General features: G+C 34.1%; 1 protein-coding gene across 1 annotated transcript in view; it reads right to left on the bottom strand.

The window, feature by feature from the left end:
• The window catches only part of LOC150102650 (U4/U6.U5 tri-snRNP-associated protein 1), a 323,990-nt gene that overhangs the window by 82,024 nt on the left and 215,810 nt on the right, over positions 1–26,156 (bottom strand). The window contains exons 14-15 of the mRNA XM_090399032.1: positions 25,329–25,462; positions 12,955–13,128 (exon numbers count right to left, since the gene is read on the bottom strand). Coding sequence (XP_090255158.1) covers positions 12,955–13,128; positions 25,329–25,462 — 308 coding nt within the window. The remainder of the gene's footprint in view (positions 1–12,954; positions 13,129–25,328; positions 25,463–26,156) is intronic.

Below are 26,156 nucleotides of genomic sequence, written 5' to 3'. Positions count from 1 at the left end.
CAAAAAAACATTACAGGCAGAGTTAATTACAATACTATCAACAAGATTTACTCAAAATAACCACCATTAGCATCGATCACAGCTTCAATTCTGCTTCGGAACCTCGAACAAGCTGATGCTACAGTCTCCCTGGGAAGGGCCGCAAAAACTGTTTTAATTTTATCCATTAACTGGGCTTTTGTATTACTGGAAGTGCGATTGGTGTCTTTTTCAACTGCGCCCCATACAAAATAATCCATGGGGTTAAGGTCTGGGGAGTTTGGAGGCCAAACATTTGGACTGGTGAAGTCGTAGAAATTTTCAGACAACCATTTTTGACTTTTCCCAGAGGTGTGGCAAGGGGCCGAATCCTGCTGCCATACATACGGCCTACCATTGGCTACCCTTGTTATCCAGGGCTTGACTACAGTTAGCAACTCCACGAACAAAGCCCGAATTCCAATGCCAGGGTTCTTCAACACCTGTTCCTGCAGATTTGCGAGGAATTCTGCTGTACGAACGCAATCAGATCGTCTGCTAGGGATCTTTCTTCTTGCTACATCCTCGTAGTCACCATTGCAAGTCTCTAGTTCATGCCTGATTGTTTTTACTGTATTCAGGGAGCATTGGGCAGCAGTCGTAATATCCTTATTTTGATGGCGGGCACGAATCATCATGATACAAGTTATTCTCTTCCATGATTCAGGTGGGTTCCAGCTATCCATCCTTTCTGACATCTTGTATATGAATGAAGAAGGGTCCAAACTTTTAAATGAAGAGAAGTGTGTGTTAATACATGTAACTTACGGAAAAATATAATTAATTATAAATATGTCAAATTTATCCCGAACACCCTGTATATATATATATATATATATATAAAAATATACTTATGCACTTTTTAAATACTTTTTATAACGATGTTTACAGTATATAAGAGTGTTTAAACCATTAACTGGAGGCTTCTACTGGCTACCTAGCGCATCCCCAGGTGGCAGATAAGGGGAACCCTGATTATCATCCATTGGATATCAGGGCAGCTCTGAATATATTGAATAAAGAGCTGTGGACCAGTGGTTTTGGGACTGACAATCCCGTGTAAAAATATTGCCATTCACCAATCTGCACTGGGCCAGCATGGTAATTATGGCTCAATCTTCCAAGATGAATCAATCAGGAATAAAATAAATGGCCTTCATTTCCAAGAGGCCAGATTGTTACTATATATGTCAACAGGCAGGTAAACATGAAGGCAGTGGGTGCTAAGAATCCCCAAGTAACCAGATATTTGCTACCACTGGAAACTTTAAACTATAGGCCTCTGAGCAGTGAATCATGTTAACTGAACTAACTGAAGAGCTAAAGCAACTAAAATGAATGTCCCACTAAAAAGTGAAGCATTCATGGACTGTATGAAGGTAGATGCAATGGTAAAGAAATTCTTTGATTAAAAAATAGAGACATACTGCATTATAGAGGCCAAGATAAGGAAAGAATTGCAGAGTTGGATTCGTGATTAACAAAGAATTGAACAACAACATAATAGAATTTGACAATATATCTTATCGAATAGCAAGTATTGTTGTCCAATTTCAAAAAAAATATGCTCTCAAGATCATCCAAGTTTATGTACCAACAATAAGTCATACTGATAAAGAAACTGAAGACTTTTATCATGATATATCCCAACTTTACAGAAAAGGAAAACATCATTTAAAAATTTTAATGGGAGTCTTTAATGTCAGAATTAGTATACAACAATCAAATGAATGTTCAATGAGAATTTTTGGATATGGTATGAGAGATGATAGAGGAGCAAGGCTAACAGAATTTGCAGAAAAAGAAAACCTGTGCACCATGAATTCTTTTTTTTTTTTTTTTTTCAAGAAAAAACATTGGAAATGGACAAGTAAAAGGCAAAATTGAAAAACTAGTGAAACTGGCTTTATCCTTGGCAACCAGAAAAACATCTTTCAGGACTGTTCTGTTATTGAAGGTGACCAATGTATGGTACACAGTAAGATTCAAATAGTCAAAAAGAAAGAAGAAAAATGTTTCCAAGATAAAAGCAAAACATAGATGTACACAAACTCAACATTAAAAAAAAAAAAAAAAAAAAGATATCCAACATGAACTAAACAACAATTTAAAAATCTTATTGTAGATGACAATCCTTATCTATCAGAAAGTAATGATATTATTACCTAAAGCCTTTTACTGTGCTCACTTGAAATAGCTGATATCACAAAACAAAAAATTTCTGAAAAAACTAAAGAGAAATGAAACAGGCAGTTAACCCATAGAATAAAACTGAATACATTGAATTGTGCAAATCAATCAGAAACTTTGTGTTTATTAATTATCTTTTCAAGATAATTAATAAACAAATTGCCCTTAGCATTCCAAAACACCAATGCCATGACCTCGTCTTCTTTGGTGCTGAACAACTGGCTTCTGTCCACCATTTTGACTGCTGTTTGGATTCTGGTGTGTACTGGTGAATTTAAGTCTCATCCACAGTAATAAACTGATGCACAAAATCAGTTTTATTCTTGTTAAAACGCTCCAAACACTGTTCAGAGATTTTCATGCGAGGGCATTTTTGATCTGCACGGCATCCATCTTGCCCAAAGCTTTTTCATTTGCAATTCTTCATGCAAAATATATCCTACACGTTCTTTTGAAATGCCTATAGCCTCAGCAATTTCACACACTTTGACTCGCCGGTCATCCAATACTATATCGTGCACTTGATCAATGATTTCTGGTGTTTTTACTTATGACAGATGTACCAACTTATAAAAAAAATCCTGCTGATAGTGTTGCCATTTATGGTCGAGGCTGAGAACTTTTCAGACCACCCATATATCAAGACGAATTAAATGAAGAAGACAACTACGAAATAATTGAAGTGTCACAGATTCTACCAGAAGTTATGTGGAGCATTCAAAGTTTGCAAAATGGAAAAGCTGCAGGTGGGGAAATGATCTAGAAGCTTGGCAAAACTATTTACCCTATATCTAAAGAAAAAGGATGTACCAAGAATGGAGTAAAAGGCTACCTTTATTCTGATACTCAAAAAAAGTGAAATAGGAGACTTGATGAACTACTGATCTATCAGTCTAATGTTAATGGCTTATAAAGTGTTTACAAAAGCCTTGACTTGTAGGCTTTGTGCAACTCTAGACATAGCACAACCAAAAGAACAGACAGGCTTTTGAAGGGGCTTTGGTACAATGGTACTTCAGTGTGCATGAATAACATACTAGTATCCTTGCTAGCAAAACAGCTGGCCTAAAGATAAACCTAAAGACAACCCTAGTTATGCTCAATAGCTATGTCCAACCAAAAATAATCAAAATCAATAATAATGAAATTGAGCAAGTAGATCATTACATATACTTAAGACAAACGATATCAATGGAACAAAATATCATGGACGAAATTAAAAGATGAATGTGTGGATAGCAAGTATTTGGAAAATTATAGTTAATATTCAAAAGTCAATTACGATTATGCCTGAAAAGAAAATTTTTAACCAATGAATTCTTCCTATATTGACATCTGACTATGATAAATGGATACTAAAGGCAAAGGAAATTCAAAAATTAAGAACACAATTTGGTATGGGAAGAATGCTTGGTATCACAAGACTGGATTACAAAAGAAATACATGGATAAGAAATCAAATCAAAGTCTCTGATATCACAGGAAAAGTAAAACATCTGAAGTAGCAAGGGATTGGGCATACTTTTCAAAGACAAGATCAAAGATGGACAAAAGAAATAGTGGATTGAATTCCATGAGAGAAAAATGACTACAACGCTGACCCAAATCATAGTAGATTGATGATATTATCAAATTTGCAGGATTGACATAAGGGAGGAGAGCCAATGACAGACAGCTTTGGAGTAATCTTGGAAAGGCCTTCATCCAGCAGTGAACTGATAATGGATGATGATGAAACCTTTATGCTGAGAAGTGGGTTAGAAATAAACAGGTAATTTGATGATTAACAGCCAAAGATTTATGAGTAAAATTTAGGTAGCAAATGGATGGCATCAATGGCAGAATCACAATAAAAATGATGACATAGATAGGATGGGCCTTGACATTATTAGCACTGAAGAATGCACAAGCAGAACTAACCTAAGGTGACATAATCACTTAATGGTCATAGAGAGAAAGTTTAACAAAACAGGCCATTGTTGCCAGGATGGACGGGGGAGAAAAAAAAAAAAAAAAAAAAAAAAAAAAAAAAAAAAAAAATCCAAGATCTAGGTTGCATGGTGCATCACAAGACCAAAAAGTAATACAGGGTGTTCGGGATAAATTTGACATATTTATAATTAATTATATTTTTCCGTAAGTTACATGTATTAACACACACTTCTCTTCATTTAAAAGTTTGGACCCTTCTTCATTCATATACAAGATGTCAGAAAGGATGGATAGCTGGAACCCACCTGAATCATGGAAGAGAATAACTTGTATCATGATGATTCGTGCCCGCCATCAAAATAAGGATATTACGACTGCTGCCCAATGCTCCCTGAATACAGTAAAAACAATCAGGCATGAACTAGAGACTTGCAATGGTGACTACGAGGATGTAGCAAGAAGAAAGATCCCTAGCAGACGATCTGATTGCGTTCGTACAGCAGAATTCCTCGCAAATCTGCAGGAACAGGTGTTGAAGAACCCTGGCATTGGAATTCGGGCTTTGTTCGTGGAGTTGCTAACTGTAGTCAAGCCCTGGATAACAAGGGTAGCCAATGGTAGGCCGTATGTATGGCAGCAGGATTCGGCCCCTTGCCACACCTCTGGGAAAAGTCAAAAATGGTTGTCTGAAAATTTCTACGACTTCACCAGTCCAAATGTTTGGCCTCCAAACTCCCCAGACCTTAACCCCATGGATTATTTTGTATGGGGCGCAGTTGAAAAAGACACCAATCGCACTTCCAGTAATACAAAAGTCCAGTTAATGGATAAAATTAAAACAGTTTTTGCGGCCCTTCCCAGGGAGACTGTAGCATCAGCTTGTTCGAGGTTCCGAAGCAGAATTGAAGCTGTGATCGATGCTAATGGTGGTTATTTTGAGTAAATCTTGTTGATAGTATTGTAATTAACTCTGCCTGTAATGTTTTTTTGTCAATTCATTAAATTTAATAGATACAAAGAAGATTTTCTTTTTCCTTACGAAACTGTCAAATTTATCCCGAACACCCTGTATATCTAACAATGAAAGACCAGAAAAATTACAAATTGATTTGACAGAATACAGTTTATAGGAAACCAATAATAAAAAACCTTAATTTAATTAGGTGGAAGATGAATTTCATTGCCAATGTGTGATACCTCCCTAAAGTGGCTTGAAAGGTTTCATGCTTAGTTTCTGGAGCATGGTTTTCCAATGTTCTGATCCTGAGTTCACCCATATACTAATGTATACTCAATTTTCACTACATCAAAATTGAAGAGACCATAGAGAGTTGATAATAGAAATTGTTATAATGAATAGTTTGCTATAGTGAATTCTCTTTAGAATGCACTGTGCTTATGAGATTATAGGTGACTTTTTAGTAGTCTGATTATAAGTAAGAATCTTTTTTGGGTGGGAGTTGTATAAAGAATATTATATTAGACTATCGTAGTATCCTGTATAATGACCTGAGGACAGATATCAGAAATGATCATGGTGTATTAAGATATCACATGAAATAAACTACTGTTGTACAATGTCTTTTTTCTTTTTTTTCCTCCTCAAAGAGAATATGAAAACTCTTTGCAATAATTAGAAAATATCAGTAAGAGTTCTGTTAGTTACAAGTAGAAAATCTAAATCAAGATACTTTAAATAAATGGCATACGTTTTTTATTTTTATTTTTTTTTATGAGATTAAAATATTAGATGCTACAGCTTTATAATGTCTTCTTAGTAAAAGTTACATAGTATATACTCTTACTCTCTTAAGCATATGTTTAATTTTAGAGGCTAATAACTGGGAGATATTCTCCATTAAAATGAAAAATAGTTAGCACAGAAAATTCACTTCCTTTATTACCAACACGTTACTGAAGACATTATATATATATATTCAAATAATAATGTAACAAACTAATGAAATCAAACTTTTTATACTGAATGTTCATGTCAGGAAAACATTTGATTAATTTATCATAAATGACAAATCGAACATAAATATGTTTAAACTTTTCAGTTCTTGTGAACATCTTTCTTTAACTAGAGAATAACACATATGCCATAGTAAAATAAACTTTATCATATAAGTATTTCTCTAATGTATCATAAGATATCATCAGTACAATTATCAAACAACAATCAACATCATCATCATCATCAAATTCTTGCTGCCATGTACCCTCAAGGGTGTACAGGATATGATAGTACTACATGAAAAATTTACATCATTACTAACTTCCTATCTACAATTTTCCTCCAAATCAGTCTGTTATTTGTCAAGACTCCAACATTATCAGATCTTATATTTCTATTTTCTAAGGTACTTTTTACCATATCAGTCCACCTATATCTTGGTCTTCCTCTGGGTCATTTTCCTGCCAACCTGGCAGAGAACACTTGTTTTGCTAATCTTTCCTCACCCGTTCTGATTAAGTGACCATACCACCAGAGATTAGTTCTGCTAATGCATCGTGGATGCTGCCAATGTCAAGTGCTTTCTTAATATCCTTGTTTTTAATATGATACTGCCATTGATGCCATCTGTAAACACCTCTGATCTTTCTCAGGACTCTCATATCTGCAGTCTCTAGTCTAGGGTAAAGTGTTTTACTTCTGATCCAGCTGTCAGATCCATAAGTTAAAACTGGTTGGAACACTGTCTTTTCAAGACAGTGTTCAAACCAGTTAATTCAGTGTTCTGACTAATTTCTCACTTATTCCATATGAATTTATTCAATTGACTTCCAACTATGCCAGCTTTGTTGATTCTGTTTTTTGGGATTTTTTTGGGGTTATTATTGGATTATATCCATTTAGTAAGACTGTTTCTTTGAAAAATTCCAATTCTTGTTTTTTAGAGATTCTTCAGAAGAACAAATCTTGTACGCTCTGGATACTAGAGATCTTAGGACCTCTGGAATGTTGTGTATGAGGAAAGATTGAGAAGATGTAATTTGCAGAGTCTGGTGGACAGGAGAAAGAGGGAAGATATGCCTACAAGTTGGTAAGTGGTTGTTATAGGATCAATGCTGGAGAAGTTTTACAGAGAATAGTGGGAGATTGGGGAGAACCAGAGGTCATCCCTGGAAACTGTATAAAGAGGGTGTGAGTAGGGAAATGAGAGGTAGGTTTTTTTCGTGCAGAGTTGTGAATGACTGGAATGCCTTGCCTGAGAATGTGGTGTCTGCAAGGAGTTTGAATGTGTTTAAAACAGGGTATGATGAGCTGTGTGTGTGTGTGTGTGTGTGATAAAAAGGACCTCTCAGATGAGTCTTTGACTCCGTGAGGTCTTGGGGTGGTAATAATAATATTTTTGAGATGGTTGATATACAAAAATGTCTTTCTTTATATTATTATTATTGTATTAGATCATTATTTCTTCTCAATCATGTTTTATCATCTTACAATTCTCTCTCTTTAGTATTTAGATCGAATATGAAGAAAATTTATATTACACTGCACCACTCCATATTCTGAATTGCAAGAGCAATTTAGATAAATCAACCTTCAACTGTATTAGGTTATGTTATCATAAGCTGATTTTAGGCTGAGGTTTTTATTCTTACTACATAGGGTTCCCGCTAAGATTCGTATTATTTTAATGAGCGGTGCAATGAAACAATCAGGCAAATACAAGATTCAATTCAAATAAAATTATTTAATGCAGTGTAACATAAATTACATCATAACACAGTATTCCAACAGGGACATTATAATAAAATGAATATAAAGCTCTCATTAAGATTCTAGTATACTACTCAGCTGAGCTTAAGAGGGGGGGCAGTGAAATAATGAAAACAAATTTAAAATGTTTTAAAATTAAGTAGATTTTTTTTTTATTTTAAAAGAAACATATTTAACTTTTATTATTTCTTTTTTGTTATTTTTTATATTTTAATGGAAAAATTCACACATTGGTGTTGGTTCACAAACTTTGCTTCCTGCGTATTTCGGCGCTTAATGAATATTAGTAAATATTGCTTATTCATATGTTTCATTTCAAAGCAGTGGTGAATTGTATTTACTTCGAATGCTCTCCAGGGAAGCTCCAAATCTTCCTGTCCCTTTCATCATGCATTTGTAATCAGGGACTGTTGATATTGACTTTATATACATATCAAAACTCGTTTTATATTATCACTGTCATCCAAGCTAGTTTTCTGTTACAATAAAAGTTTCACATATACTTCACACATGAAAAAAAGCTTAAACGTTTCTATAGAAAAAAAGTTCATGTGGGAAGATAGTAACTCGCTTGCAGTGGTAAACAACACGCCCTCCCTAACAGCCACTATACTGCAGAGGCAATAAAAACAAGTACTTTTATTACGCAAGTGAATAAGGTATGAGGAGGCTGTGTAATATATTTCTCAACAAATAGTGCAAGAAGAGACAACTGGGATAAAAACACACTAATTAATGAATCACATGTCTCCGTCATACAGAAACTATGCTGTATAGTGAAACAAAACCATATGTTGCATAGGCAAACACAGCATCTAACTAAAAACTATTGTTATTAATTAGATGTGTGCGAGTTCGATTTCCCAAGGCAGCAATAAAATTCAACCGAACGTGTCAAAATTCGTAAAAGTGTTAAAACTAAGTAATATATATATATATATGTATATATATAATGAATTTTATGGCATTTTCACATATAGAATTCGGTTGAAGAGAGTTAGCATTTCAACTCAATTGTCAGCTATGCTTTTATCTTTCGGTTACGTGATCTTTTGTTAATACCGCACCAATAATATGCAAGTTTTAATAACCTGCCTTTGCTGTCTGTTTCGCATTAGACTTAATTACCGTAAAGGAAGAAAAGTCACAAAAGAGAAAAATGTTCCTGGTCCGGGGATTCCATTATTCAGGAAATATTCACTAATTTCATGTTATCAGTCTGTGGTAAGTGGTGATATTATTTGATCTATTCTACGTTAAAAAATTTAACCCTGAAATGGATAAGGGGCTCATAAAAAATCCCACGAACAATCAGAAGAAGCAGAAACAGACTCAAAAAAAAAAAGGACAGCATTTCATATTTTACCAGAACAGCCTGCATTGTCTTCAGAACCAAAGAGTAAGAGGCAAAAAAATGTAATATATGCATTTGATTTTTGCAATATTCGCTGTGTATGTTTTGTATTGAATATAAATACAATAAATATTATAATAATATATCTCTCTATTACGATTTTTTTGAGGGGGGCCGTGAAACATTTTCATTTTTGCAAAGGGGGCCTGACATCCAGAAGTTTGGGAAGCACTGCCTTAGACGATAGAAATATAAGATCTGATAATGTTGGAGTCTTGACAAGTAACAGACTGATTTGGAGGAAAATTGTAGATAGGAAGTTAGTAATGATGAAAATTTTTCATGTTGTACTATCATATCCTGTACACTCCTTGAGGGTACCTGTCAGGAATTTGATGATGATGATGAAAAGATTAGGAAGGAATTTAACACTGTTAACAATGAGAGTGAGCAGAGTTAATCTGTGATGTGTGATTACTGAAAGACTGAAATCTAAGATTTGACATTAGAGACCTGATAAGTAAGAGATTAATTTGGAAGAAAACTGTTAATAAGGCTGTGGCTGTTGAGAAACCCTTCATGAGGAAGGGTATTTCAGAGAACTGAGGCTGATGAAATAAAAGAGGAAGAAAAGAAGTAAGTTCAATGTGTGTTTACAGATAAACTGAAAAAGGATATGGGACAGTTGCTGCTCATGTTTTAACATGTCTAGCAAAAATTAGGAAAATCATTGATGTCCATTTGGTGGAGCAGTGTCCACATGCTGCTCCACCTCCATGAACACTGCTCCATGTAGAATAGGCACACAGAGTTGAGACACACCATTTGTGAGATAGTGGGAATGGAATTGAAAAAGGGATGCCAGTTTGAGTGGTGGCCACTGATGTTACGTAGGAAGATGAGTCACTGTTTGGGTAGTTGGTCATATCAAAATAGTTTTTGGAACTTGAAGAGTGGTACATACAGCAGATGAGCATTAATGAATATGAAAAAAAAAAAAAAAAAAAAAAAAAAAAAAAAAAAAAAAAAAAAAAAAAAAAAAAAAAAAACCCAGAAGGAGAAGAGCGGATTTAATGCTGGATCTCACAAAGGTATATATACCTCCTTTGTGGAAATTTTTTATTTATTTTTATGCCAGTCTTGGGCGTGGACAGCAGGGTTTTTTCCCCAGTTTGTTCTGAGGTTTTTCATCCCGCAAAGCAGGCAAACTGGCCTTGAGAACTTAACACTACAGGCCATAGGATATACCGGGGCATAGGGCTGACCACCTTATCCTGTAAACGGATTGCGGTCCGATGATCAATGGACCCTCGACACCGCAAGGTAAAAGAGGGTATAAAGAAGATGAGATGAGATTAGATTAGATGAGATTTATTTTTATGTGGTTACCACCCACAAAAGGTTATTACTAAACCTATATTGCATTTGTACTGTGGGTGAGTAAGGATTTTTTTTTTTTAATTTTTGTCAATTTCATATATTTTTTTGAAATTTTATTTTTACATCGTACATCATATAAAATTCATCACACAGAGTGTAATATGGACAGTTAAGGTGAACTGTGGATGCAGTTTGTGTCTGTCAAAAACAGAAAGCTTGTCTGTAAGTGACAATGAATATATTTTATGTTGTCTATGGAAGTTTGTAAAGTGGATGTGACAGTGATCCTCTGATGTAGTGTTTTAGTGTGCTTAATTTATTTCATGTGATTTGCAGTTTTTGCTCAAGTTATTTTTTGAGGGAGATTTTTTCACGCTGATCGATCACTGTTTGCTTTATGTTTCATGGTTTCATTTGAGAATAGCTGAAAAGTAAGTAATAGGGCTATGCCATGAGAGGAGAAAGACTCTAGAACATGCCTCATGTAGAAAGTTACTGATCTACTATCCATTCAGGATCACTACTGTAATTTATTAGTATTCTCAATTTTGGTTTCAACAGTAACCATTTTTCTTTTGAAAATTTGTTAAAAGTATTCAGTTATGATAATTTCATTAAAATTGGTATTATTATGTCAAGTCACCTGAATTTTCGATCATACTATTTTGACTAGCAAAACAGTTTGAATCAATACAAAATTATGTTATTACAGATGACAATAAATAAACCATCTATAGCACATAAAGCTAAAAACATATTTAGGTTTATGTTAAAAGGAGTGTAGCAATTAGTAGGGTTCATACTCTTTGTGGAATACAGAACGGGGGGGGGAAGAATGTTTTTGGATTCAGTATTGCAGATAGTTTATTCAATGTCATTCATAACAAATAATTCTGTATGAGTTTGAAATGTTTTTCCAGTCAAAATAGTCCAACTGAAGACAAAATTGACATGACAAAATACAGGTCCTAAATACCAAATTTCAATTAGCCAGTGTGGAGTTATTTCTAAATAGTTTGGCATATTCTGCAAGAAAATAGGAACCATTTTCTTGCAGAATATTTTAGAATGGAACCATTCTAAAAGAGTATGAACCCTACTAAGATAACCGATAAATTTTATCATAGATCGCAAATACCAAATTTTAATAAAATCCTTCTTGTAAGAGAAAAAGAATACCAGAATACTATGCTTAGCACCTATCAGACAAAAATTCCTACCTAATCATAAAAAGCTTCTTCAAAAATTATCTTATTTTAGCTTGATGAAATTAGTAAAGACTAATTTCATCCAGAAGCTTCTGTTGCTTTCGATAACAAGGCAAACTCTCAGAAAGAAAGCTATAGCAATACTTTATTCTCTTCTCTTCTTTAGCCAATTTCTGCATGAAGCAATTTATTTGCTTTGCCATAAACTCCACAGGAAGCTAACTGGCAAGGATAGTAATGATATTTTTGCTGTTTGCCATCATAATTTAGATACGTTAGATGTATGTCACAACTACATAATAGTCAAATAATCATATAAAGTCATCACTGGGGAAAGGAGAGGGGGAATGGCGATTTTTTCCTACCTCGTTACAAAAGTATTTTACAGTACCTCATAAACAATATTACACATGCTCTCACTTTATGAGCAATTCTACCCTCAATCTGCTCAAAAAACAGAGAACTGTTTATGGGAGCAAATTGGTATATTTATACCTTAGTCTCCAGGACCAACACACCTGTTCAAATGAACACCTGCTAAAATAAGAATTAAATCTCAAAAAAAATTGCTTTTTGCATGCATATGTGATTCCCACTCATGAAAGGTTATAAGCCTGAGTGGGCTATGGATTTTTAAATCTTATTTTTATTAATTTTAATCATTTTATTTATATTTTTTGCATAGCCTGAAAGCCCTGCTCTTCTGACCAAAGAGCTTTTTCAAACCATTTCATGCCTCCAGTAAGCATGGTAGTGGTTTAACACTGGGTGATGAAATTCATCTCCCACAACCTGGTGGATGGAGAGTGGATAAAGTAACCACTTTGCCAACCAAATTGTAATCACAAGGAAGATTATGAAGAATACATAACCCGAACTTTGCATTAATTTGTAGTTGAAACATCAGACTTTATAGTTTTTCATTCTATCAAGGACCATTTAGATCCAGTTCAAAATATTTCACATAACATTAACAAAAGAAAAAGTAACTTTCCAACAACTGTTGTAAACTTACATTACAGGAAAATATCACTAATCTTTGTTTCCTACTTATCATCTATGTTCTGGTAGTAATGATATTGCTAACTAAGCTTCCTACTCAATAAATACAGATAAGCTGTTGCAATTAAATTACTGATACCTACAAGTAATTCATCAGCTTCTTCATCCCTGTTTCCTGACATTCCATAGGTTGGGATTTCTCCAAGTGTACGACAAAATTCTGCAGTTGAATTTAAAACAATGAGTCCTGATTTGTTTTGAAGTAATTTAGCATCATCCTTTTTAATATCTGAATTCTTTTTAAGGACACCAACTACCTAAGAAAACAATTTAACAAAATCACATTTACAGAAGTAAATAAAAAATATATGCCATAATGATCTTTCAGACCATTATAGCATATGCAAATATGATAAGTCATACAATGATTTCCACAAAAAAAAAAAAAAAAAAAAACTAAATAAATTAAGTAACATGAGAAGTCAAACAAATAAATATCATGGGGAAAAATGAAAACCTCCCAAAGAATTCCACTACAGAAATATTATGTAGCTCCAACCTCAGTGAGGTTTAATTTCATCAATAATTTGCAAAAAATACCCAATTTTTCGTAAGACAAACTAGGATTTCAGATTCTTCAAGTATTGCTCTGCTCTTGTTTTTTCCAATTATGCACTCATTTGACTCTCATCATCATCATCAAATTCCTGACATGTACCCTCAAGGGGTGTACAGCATATGATAGTACTACATGAAAAATTTACATCATTACTAACTTCTTATCTACAATTTTCCTCCACATCAGTCTGTTACTTGTCAAGACTCCAACATTATCAGATTTTATATTTCTATCGTCTAAGGCACTTTGTAACGTATCAATCCACCTAGATCTTGGACTTCCTTTGGGTCGTTTTGCTGCCAACCTGGCAGAGAACACTTGTTTTATTAATCTTTCTTTGCCCATTCTGTTTAAGTGACCATACCACCTGAGATTAGCTCTGCTAATGCATTCCTGGATGTTGACAATGTCAAGTTCTTTCCTAATATCCTATTTTTTAATATGATATTGCCATTGATGCCATCTGTTCATGCCAATAATCTTCCTCAGGACTCTCATATCTGTGGTCTCTAGTCTTAGATCAAGTGTTTTACTTCTGACCCAGCTCTCAGATCAATAAGTTAAAACTGGTTTGAACACTGTCTGGTATACAGCTAATTTAGTGTTCTGACTAATTTCTCTCTTATTCCATATGAATTTATTCAATTGACTTCCCACTATACCAGCTTTGCTGATTCTGTTGTCTATTTCTATATTTAATTTACCATCTTCAGTAAAAATTGTGCCTAAATAGCTGAAATGTTTTACTTGTTCCACAAGTTCTCCGTTCACAACGCACTTGACATTTTCAAAGATTTTACCTATTTTCATTGTCTTTGTCTTTTTATTGCTGACCTTCATACCATATCTATCACAACAGTTATTCAATTTAGTCAAAGAATCTTGCAGACTTGTAGTGGATTTATTTAGAAGTATAACATCATCCACATAAAACAAAGAGCTGACATTTACATCTCCAATTCTGATATCATGTTTAATACCACTTTCCTTCATAATGTGATCCACATAGATAATGAATAACAGAGGAGATAATGTACATCCTTGCCTCACACCAGATTTAACATTAAACCATCTTCCTGTACTTCCTTCAATTCTAACTGCTGACTTACAACTCAAATAAAGACTAAGTATTGCTTGATATAATGCCCCATTGACAACATATAACTGCAGCGTATTGAATAGCTTCTCTCTTGGCACCTTGTTATATGCTTTTTTCAGATCGACAAAACTTAAAATACAGATCTTTGTTATATTCCCATACTTTCTCAACTATTTGTCGTAAAGTGAAGATCTGATCCTGACAGCCTCTATTTGGCATAAATCTAGCTTTTTCTTCACCAAGCTTTTCTTCCACAATTCTTCTCAACCGTTTATTAAGTATACTTGCATAAATCTTGCCAGGAACACTCAGTAGGGAAATACCCCTGTAATTCTCACATTCAGTTTTATTTCCCTTTTTATATGTGGGTACTATGAGAGCTCTACTCCAATCATCTGGAATTTGTCTCTCTGTCCAAGCCTTTTGAACTATGCAGTGCAGCCACTGTAAGACTTTTATACCACCATAACTTCAGCATTTCTGGTCAAATATCTACTCCTGCTGCCTTTCCACATTTCAAGCCTTTGCTAGCTTTTTTCTACTTCAATTATGGAAATGTATTCTTGACTGTATACCTGGTGAGTGTTTTTTACCACTGTGCTATCACTGCTTGTTTCATTTAGCAATTTTTTGAAGTAATTACTCCATACTTCAAGGATATCTTTTTCTCCCGTTTTCATGTCACCTTTATCATCTCTAACTCCTTTTACAGCACTCTTTCCTCCATTTCTAACTTCTTCAACAACCTCAAGAATATTTGGCTGCCTTCTTGATATTTATTTTCTATGTTCTTGCCAAAGTCTCCTCCCATGTCTTTTGTTTAGCTTTCATACATTTGTCTCTGTATTCTCTAAGAGCACAAGCTGACTTATTTGCCAGGAACTTTTGATATGCTTTCTTCTTTTCCTTCACTGCCTCTTTAACTTCCTGTGTCCACCATGGAGTTCTGATTTTTCTATCATTGCAGATAACCTCACTACATGCCTCTCTGGCTGAATCAATCAATGTTTTCTTCAAGGCTTGCCAATGAATCTCCAAGGTTTGGTTCCTGTTCTCAAACTCTTTCATTTTTTCTTCAATAAGCTTTGTGTATTTTAGTCTACGGTCACATCTGAGAGCTGCTATTCTTTTATTGGCTTTAAAACTTTCTTGCATGTTATTCTTTTCAATATTAAATTCAGTTTTATCCTGCTCAAGACTAAATAGCACTCTTCCAATTTGAAATCCTCTGTACACCCTGGTGCCCTGCACCAGGGAAAAAACATCACTATCAACAATAACATAGTCAATGAGACTTTTCTTATTCCTTGCCTCTTCTCTCCATGTGAATTTGTGCACATTTTTATGTTGGAACATGGTGTTAGTAATAACCAGTCCATGTCCTGAGCAGAAATCCAACATGTATTTGCCATTATTATTAGCTTTGCTCTTTTCTCCAAATTTTCCCAAAATATTTTTGTATATCTGACAATCATTTCCTACTTTGCTATTTAGATACCCAACAAGGACCAACTTTTCCTTTTTCATTGTGTCAGTTGCTTTTTCTAAAGTGTCAAAAAATTCCTCCACTTCTACCTTAGTAGAACCTTCTGTGGGACCATAGGCACAAATAAGTCTCATTGTCCAATTCCCCATTCTGATATTTGCCCACATCACTCTGCATGAGACTGTCTGCCATTCAATAATCTTTATGTCTCAAATGCCACATTTGAGACAAAGATTCAAATGAGTGTGTAATTATTATACACACTCATTCATCACGCTATTTCTGTGCATATGTTCACTCTGATATACTATATCAGAGCTATTGCTCCAAAAAGTCCCCTAAAAATACCCAACTCAGTTCAGAAGATCAACTAGTTAATTATTAATGGCCAATTTCTCAGCAGCTGATCCCAATCTCTTTCACAGAGATGTTTAGTTTCTGCTTCTTGCATTTTCTACCAACAAATATCTCCACGGTCAGTCACTGTTCAACATTAATGAAGAAAAGAATATATATATATACACATACACACACACACACACACACACACACACACACACACACACACACACACACACACACACACACACAACAATGAACAAATTAATCCGAACAAGCCAAATTTTCATCATATATGATTGCATGCCAGCATTACATGTTTCATCACAATAAGCAGTGAGAGTTATTTTCATAGTATAGGTAAGTTTATTATTTTTAATTCTGCTGAGAGCAGAAAAGCAAAGAGAGGAGCAGAAATTATAAGGTTTCTTAATTTCACAAAATTTCAGAAAGTAGTATAAATTTATTCAATTATTTTTGTGATGTAGTACAACAGCCAATTTGACTTTTCTTGTACAAGCATAGTAATAATTTCTCAGATAATGTTCATCAATATTTCTTCTATTAAAATAATATATAAACAGGGCTTAAAAATGCACTCTGCTCATCCATGAAGAGTGAAAAGTTTTAGCTGATAAGCAAAAAATAAATAAATAAGAGTTGGTTTAATCATTCAGTTTTATGTATGTAATGCCCATTCTGTTTCATCTTTTATGTCAGAAATGTATTACCTTATTTATCGCATCAAGTAGGGAATGCTAGTCATTACAAATACCTGTTCTGTCTATTAATTGTAATTTTTCATAATGGAAGATGACCAATGAGAGGATATGATATGCACACGTCATTTTATCTTATAGTGCTCAGTCATACCGAGAGGCAATCCACAAAATGGACGGTGATAATTAGCTTATTTTCTACATAATGATGGAACATGAAGTCTTTGTCTGTTAATAGTGGATATTTAAAGTTGGAAAGTTGAGGAAGAAGTATTTATTTTAGAAGTAGAAAAAGCCATCAAAGGCTTGAAATGTGGAAAGGCAGCAGAAGAAGAAGATATTCAACCAGAAATGCTCAAGTATGTAGGTATAAAAGTCTTACAGTGGCTGCACTGCATACTTCAGAAGGCCTGAACAGAGGGACAAATCTGGATGATTGGATTAGAGCTCTCATGGTACCCGTATACAAAAAAGGGAAGTAAAACTAAATGTGAGAAATAGTTGAGAAGGATTCTGGAAGAAAAGTTTGGTGAATAACAAGCTGGATTCAGGCCAAACAGAGGCTGTCAAGTTCAGATTTTCAATTTATGACAAATAGTTGAGCAATCATGGAAATATAACAAAGATCTGTATTTAAGTTTTGTCGATATGGAAAAGGCATATGACAAGGTGCCAAGAGAGAGAAGCTAATCAAAATGCTACAGTTATATGGTGTTAATTGGGCATTATATCAAACTATAGTTAGTCTGTATTTGAGTTGTAAATCAGCAGTTAGAATTGAAGGAAGTACAGGAAGGTGGTTTAATGTTAAATCTGGTGCCAGACAAGGATGTACATTATCCCCTCTATTATTCATTATCTATATGGATCACATTATGAAGGAAAGTGGTATTACACCTGATATCAAAATTGGAGGTGTTAATCTCAGTTCTTTGCTTTATGAAGATGATGTTATACTTCTAAATAAATCCGCTAGAAGTCTACAAGATTGCCCGACTTACTTGAATAACTGTTGTAATAGATATGGTAACGTCAGCAATAAAAAGACAAAGACAATGAAAATAGGCAGAAGCATTGAAAATGTCGACTGCATTGTGAATGGAGAACCTGTGGAACAAGTAAAACATTTCAGCTACTTAGGCACGACTTTTAGTGAAGATGGTAAATTAAATATGGAAATAGACAACAGAATCAACAAAGTTGGTATGGTAGGCAGTCAATTGAATAAATTCATATGGAATAAGAGAGAAATTAGTCGGAACACTAAATTAGCTGTATACAAGACTGTTCAAACCAGTTTTAACTTATGGATCTGAGAGCTGGATCAGAAGTAAAACACTTGACCAAAGACTAGAGAGCAGATAACAGAGTCCTGAGAAAGATTAGGGGCATGAGCAGATGGCATCAATGGCAATATTATATTAAAAATGAGGATATTAGGAAATAACTTGAATTTGTCAGCATCCAGTAATGCATTAGCAAAGCTAATGGAGTTAGCAGAGGAATTAGATAAGTAACAGATCGTCATAATAGGAGTGACTGAAACAAAAAAGACAAAAACTGGTGAGATCTTTCTGAGCAATAAATACAAAATGTTATATTCAGGCAATGACAATCAAGGAAAAGAAGGAGCAGCCATAGTATTCAACACAAAATACGAGGCTAAACTTCTTGAATGGCAGTCAGTCTCAAGTAGAGTAATGTAGGCAAATATGAGAATGGGGAACTGGACAATGAGACTTATTTGTGCCTACGGTCCCAGAGAAGGTTCTACTAAGCTAGAAGTGGAGGAATTTTTTGAGGCTCTAGAGAAAGCTACTGACACAATGAAAAAGGAAAAGTTGGTCCTTGTTGGGGATCTAAACAGCAGAGTAGGAAATGATTGTGAGACATACAAAAATATTTTGGGAAAATTTGGAGAAAAGAGCAAAGCTAATAATAATGGCAAATATCTGTTGGATTTCTGCTCTGGACATGGAATGGTTATTACTAACAAAATGTTCCAACATAAAAATGTGCATAAATTCACATGGAGAGAAGAGGCAAGGAATAAGAAAAGTCTCATTGACTATGTTATTGTTGATAGTGATGTTTTCTCCCTGGTGCAGGACACCAGAGTGTACAGAGGATTTGAAATTGGAAGTGATCACTATTTAGTCTTGAGCAGGATAAAATTGAATTTCATATTGAAAAGAATAACATATAAGAAAGTTTTAAAGCAAATAAAAGCTGAGCAGCTCTTAGATATGAACTGTAGACTAAAATACACAAAGATTATTGAGGAAAAAATGAAAGAGTTTGAGAACAGGAATCAAACCTTGGAGATTCAGTGGCAAACTCTGAAGAAAACATTGATTGATTCTGCCAGAGAGGCATGTGGTGAGGTTGTCTGCAAGGATAAAAAAAATCAGAACTCCATGGTGGACACAGGAAGTTAAAGAGGCGGTGAAGGAAAAGAAGAAAGCATATCAAAAGTTCCTGTCAAATAAGTCAGCTTGTGCTCTTAGAGAATATAGAGACAAATGCAAGAATGCTAAACACTGTGTAAAACTAGCTAAACAAAAGTCATGGGAGGACTTTGGCAAGAATATAGAAAATAAATATCAAGAAGGTGGCAAAATATTCTGGAGGTTGTTGAAGAAGCTTAGGAATGGAGGAAAGAGTGCTGTAAAAGGAGTTAGAAATGATAAAGGTGACATGAAAATGTTAGAAAAAGATATCCTCGAAGTATGGGGTAATTACTTTGAAAAACTGCTAAATGAAACAAGCAGTGATGACAGCACAGTAGCAAAAAACACTCAACAGGTATACAGTCAAGAATACATTTCCATAATTGAAGTAGAAAAAAGCCATCAAAGGCTTGAAATGTGGAAAGGCAGCAGGAGTAGATATTTGACCAGAAATGCTGAAGTATGGTGGTATAAAAGTCTTACAGTGGCTGAACACAGGGACAAATTCCTGATGATTGGAGTAGAGCTCTCATAGTACCCATATATAAAAAGGGAAATAAAACTGAATGTGAGAATTACAGAGGTATTTCTTTACTGGGTGTTCCTGGCAAGATCTATGCAAGTATACTTGAGAAATAGTTGAGAAGAATGGAAGATAAGCTTGGTGAAGAACAAGCTGGATTCAGGCCAAATAGAGGCTGTCAGGATCAGATCTTCATTTTACGACAAATAGTTGAGAAAGCATGGGAATTTGTCAATTTGGAAAAGGCATATGACAAGGTACCAAGAGAGAAGCTATTCAGTACGCTACAGTTATATGGTGTCAATGGGGCATTATATCAAGCAATACTTAGTCTTTATTTGAGTTGTAAGTCAGCAATTAGAATTGAAGGAAGTACAGGAAGATGGTTAATTTTAAATTTGGTGTGAGACAAGGATGTACATTATCCCCTCTGTTATTCATTATCTATATGGATCACATTATGAAGGAAAGTGGTATTAAACATGATATCAAAATTGGGGATGTTAATATCAGCTCTTTGCTTTATGCGGATGATGTTATACTTCTAAATAAATCTGCTACAAGTCTGCAAGATTCTCTGACTAAATTTAATAACTGTTGTAATAGATATGGTATGAAGGTCAGCAATAAAAAGACAAAGACAATGAAAATAGGCAGAATGATTGAAAATGTCAACTGTGCTCTGAATGGAGAACCTGTGGAACAAGTAAAACATTTCAACTACTTAGGCACGATTTTTAGTGAAGATGGTAAATTAAATATAGAAATAGACAACAGAATAACCAGTTTAACTTATGGATCTGAGAGCTGGGTCAGAAGTAAAACCCTTGACAAAAGACTAGAGACTGCAGATATGAGAGTCCTGAGAAAGATTATAGGCATGAACAGATGGCATCAATAGTAATATCATTAAAAACGAGGATATTAGGAAAGAACTTGACATTGTCAGCATGCAGGAATGCGTTAGCAGAGCTAATCTTAGGTGGTATGGTCACTTAAACAGAATGGGCGAAGAAAGATTAGCAAAACAAGTGTTCTCTGCCAGGTTGGCAGCAAAACGACCTAGAGGAAGACCAAGATATAGGTAGATTGATACGAAACAAAGTGCCTTAGACGATAGAAATATAAGATCTGATAATATCGGAGTGTTGACAAGTAACAGACTGATTTGGAGGAAAATTGTAGATAGGAAATTAATAATGATGTAATTTTTTTCATGTAGTACTATCATATGCTGTACACCCCTTGAGGGTAAATGGCAGGAATTCGATGATGATGATATATATATATATACTTTTTTTTTGTGAATTTTTTAGAAGTATGAATCCCCAACAAGTAATTCCTCAATTTTCAGGAGAAGACTCTGATGATGTATTATCTTTTTTTACTTATGTTGAGAAACTCAGAGAAACAGCAGGTTGGACAGACTTTCAATTGTTGGTATTACTTAGAAACAAACTAATTGGTAAAGCTAAGACATATTTTTTTTCATCTCCTATACTTAAGGAAACATTTGAATACAAGAAGTTTAAGGAAGTCTTGCTATCTCAGTTTTGTAAACGGAGGAGTGTTGGACCGAATTTGTGGAAGCTATAGAGGATTATACAAAAGGACAAAGAATGTGTTGGTGACTTCTACAATCGATTACTAACTCTCTCTGAAAGTTTAAATGTATCCAATGAAGACAAACCTCATTTGGATTGGGCAGTTTATCAACAATTTAGACAAGGTGTCAGACAAAAACTGAGGGAGACAGCCTATAAGAAGAAGATAACCTCACTAGAGGAATGTCTTATAGCTGTCAAGGAAAAGGAACAGATGATTGGAGACCTTTGCCTTTCATCCAATATTGGCCATGTAAACATAGTAGAAACAACTGATTGTTCCATAGGAGTAAATAAATCCTCAAAAGAGAACAGAAAGAAAGAAGATGAAAGGAAAATCATTAGAGAGAATCCTATTGATCAAAACTGTATGTCCGACACAAAAGAACAAACCAACAAGAAATTATTTAAGGAAGTAAAAGACATTGTTCACCAGGAAGTAGAAAAATTGCAACAGCCAATGAAGAATAAATTAGATGAAGTAATAAAAAAAATTGACAGAAATGACTGTAGGATTTCAAGAAAATTTCAATCCCACAGCAGAACATATTAGTAAAGTTGTCAAACTGGAGGTTGAGAAGCAAAATAAACCAATATTGGCTAAATTGGATAGAGTAGTGGAAGCCCTGGAGAATGTTCGACAGCAAATTCCCATTGAACCTCAAACTCAGACAAGGAGAAAATTTCTCAGAGATGATGGAGATCCTCCCAAATGTTTTAATTGCAACAAGATTGGTCACATCGCTGGGAATTGCTACTTTAATAAAAGAAACTACTCTAACAGCAGAAGAAACTCTAATTTTGGACATATTTCTCATAGAACATATAATAAAGCTCAAAATTTCCCTAGATCAAGAGAGTTAATGATGAAGGTTACAGGATGTGTCAAAGGTCATAATTGTAACATTCTATTTGACACAGGTTGTAATGCCTCAATCATCGGTAAGCATTATTTCCTAAAGTTAAGAGATAGATTATGGAAGGATGTCACCAATTTAAGGAGACCTGTAAGAATTTCAACTCTTTCTAATTCGAGATCTACAGCATATGAAAAAGTTCGTGCACAAATTTATATACCTGACATCAACCTCTGTGTATATCAAGATCTATTGATAGTCCCTTTCTCTCCTAGCTTAAATGCTCACATAATATTAGGAACAAATTTTATGGAGAAGCATCACTTCTCTTGTGACTTTTCCACAGGTCAAATATCCATATTGAATAGAAGAATACGTGTTAAAAGACACAATAACTCTGAGTGCACAGGAACAAGGCAACTAACAAGAAGATTTTGTGTGCCTAATCAAGAAGAACAACCTGATAAGATGCAATCATCTATAGACAAACAAGCTGTGAAAAATACTGATTTAAGCCCTACTATACTTGATCAGCCTGTTATTCAACTTGACACTGACTTGACATCAAAACTTCAAGTATCTGATTCTGAGCAAGAAATTTGTACTGAGAATCAATTACCAGCTGAGATTAATTTTACTGAGGTATCAGCTTTGCATATCAGAACTAAGAATATGAGAAGAGGAGACAATTATAAGGACTTAAATAATTACAGAAGGAAAACCAGAAGAATCAATCACCAAAGTAGAAGATATACTACAGTCAAATGTAATGACAGTAAGAATCTAAGTAAAGACCGAGAAGTTTTAGAAGATAGTACATGCGTTGTAGAAAACACAGGATGGAGTTTCATCCAAACAAGGTATAACCTAAGACCAAAAAAAAAAAAAAAAAGGGTAGTAGAAATCTGATTCCACCACCTAAAGGTTTAGAGTGAAAAATTTTTTCTTTAAGGAAAAATTTTTCAAAGGAAGAGTAAGCCTTTGTTGGATTCTAATTATGTAGAAAATAGAATAAATGTTGTTTGATTCAGAATCCAACATGACTTTCCGTCACAAGAACTATATTTATAAATATTATTTGATGTAAATAACATATATTATAAATTAATATCATATAACTACCTTAATTATGTCAAATATTTAATTGCTTAATCAAAGAAATGTTTTAATGGTAAATAGATTCTGTATTAAATATTATTAAGCTGTTTTGTTTATTGTTTTGTCAATATTGTAAGAACTTATATTTGTAATTTAACTACGCATTTATTGGAATGCAAATATTCTATTTATTCTTTTCATGAAAGTTAACGTTATGTAATAACTGAATGTAGTTATATAACCTAATGTAACATTCGCGAGAATGTTTACGTCTATCGGTTGTCATAGAGACGCATGGAAATAAACGAGCGCGTGTGAGGGGAGCGTTTGTAGAGAGAAGAGAAAATAGATACGTAGTAGTAAAGAGGAATCGGAACGGAACTTTGGAACTATAAGGTAGCAAGGAAGTAAACTAAAAAAGAGAAGTAATTAAAAGATTCCTAAGGATAGGAGTTGAGTAGATATTTTTTTTTATATAAGTGAATCTTATAGTTGGCTGAAAGCAAAATCAGCCGTAGTAATAAAAGGAAATTATTGCCGTAATCGGATAATTAGAGAACTGGACATTCAACGAAGAATTCTGAATAAATCCAGTCAGTCTACAATTACGACTTATTTCTATACTACCAAAAAAGGAATTGTACAGAGTTAAACTAGTTGATGAATGAAAATTAAGAATAATTAATATACCTTATAGTTGTTATCTAGGGTTTTTAAAGCGCGATTAGTAATGTTTTAGTTACTTAGTGGTTCGCAAGTGTGATAAATACAATTTGAAAGTGTGCTCACAAAATATTGGAAGTACTGAAGATTATTTCTGGTAAGGACAGTCATATTAGTTTATTTCAGTGTATGAAGATTTAAGTATTAGTTCCGTTGCGCTATTTCTAACATTAACTGTAGCATACCATCGAGGCTGAGAGTTGAAAATATAGACATTGAAATGATATCTGCCATGGTTAGTGCCTGTTATGAGTCAATCGTAGAGTGTAGTTGAGAGATACAAGGAAACTGATTAATTAAGAATTTCTATTGTAATAAGTTGGGTATAGGAACTTTGTGATTCTGAAACTGTGAATTTGTATGTGAAAGTTTGGAAGATTGGATTAATATGAATGACTTGACTTGATATGCTAACTTGACTGGTTTGTCATATTTAGATGTGGAATTTATGTAATTGTTATATAACCATATATTAAATGTTTTGTTTGTTAATTTAAATATTGTGTTTGCCTGAATTTCTTTTTACTGCACCGTTCACAAAAATTCGGATCTAGCGGGAATCCCAGAAGGAAAGAAAATAAATACCATCGGCCTGAATGAGTGAAAAGACTGCTAACTAATTTTGAATTAATCCTACTAATTCATATAGACTTATCTAAGGATAGAGTGGCGCAGTATAATAGAAATTTCTCTACCCTTAGATCAGTGATTAATTTGCAATTAGTTTTCCTTATTTGATGAAAGTGATTTTTAGCAAGATGGCAGATTCGAACGTCAAGAGAACACGTCAGGACAATAGTCCCCATCCCCCAAACACTTTAATGCTCCCTGGGTAGTAATACTATACATGTCAAAAACTAGTCGTTTAGAACATAAAGAAAGCAGGAAGTTCATAAAGATATAGGACTGTACAGCTGAAACAATTTTAAAATTACTTTGAGATACTGATAACGATTATTATTCTATATCATGTAATTCTGTAACCCTGTCATTAACATACTTTTTCAGGAGCCGAAGTCACAGTCTCTCTTTGTTTCAGTTTACGAGCTTTGTAAAGAGCTGTCTGCAAATCTTTTTCTGCCTGATCTTCTTCTACTGATACTCCAGTAAGGTCTTCATCAGGACCGATCACATCTGAAACAATTATCATGTTCCTTGTAATTACAAAAGCAGAGAGAATTGAAACTGGTCAGAAAATATACTACCCAAATGCTACTATGCTGTAAGTTATTTTAAAATAATTAAACAATTATATAAGTTAACATGCACAAAAAATATATATATATATGTACAAAGTTTTTTAACTTAGGTATATTATGTATTCAAGATGCCAAGTAATTTTATATAAATAAACTTGGTGTTTAATCCTATTTCCCAAGTAAGCAAACAGACAAGAAAGTGAAGTTTGCACCTGCACGTAGTGCAAGTCCAAGGCAAACTTTAATTTCTTGTCTGTTTGCTTACTTGGGAAATAGGATTAAAAACCAAGTTTATTTATATAAAATTACTTAGTATCTTGAATACATAATATACCCAGGTTAAAAAATTTTGTACATCTATCTCTCATCTTGAGATTTTATTTATACGGTCAAAGCACCTTATGGCAACTTGTTTAGGTAAAATTCATAATGAGCTCTGCATTACTTCAACCTTAGCATTTTCAGGTCTGGCTCCCACTGACGAGACCTCAATAAACATCGAAACCGGTATGGGTAGTGACCATTGTCTTTAATGTTTATCATCATACATCTCCGCAAGGGGGTGTGCTTTACTTTAAGGGAAAAAATACCAAGGAAAGTGATCGGAGCTTTACCCACCTTAACCACGA

The sequence above is a fragment of the Typopeltis vanoorti genome, chromosome 10, assembly GCF_054136105.1.
Source record: "Typopeltis vanoorti isolate ZY-2024b chromosome 10, IOZ_Tvanoo_1.0, whole genome shotgun sequence".
Taxonomy (NCBI): domain Eukaryota; kingdom Metazoa; phylum Arthropoda; class Arachnida; order Uropygi; family Thelyphonidae; genus Typopeltis; species Typopeltis vanoorti.
This window is presented reverse-complemented; position numbering and strand designations above follow the sequence as displayed.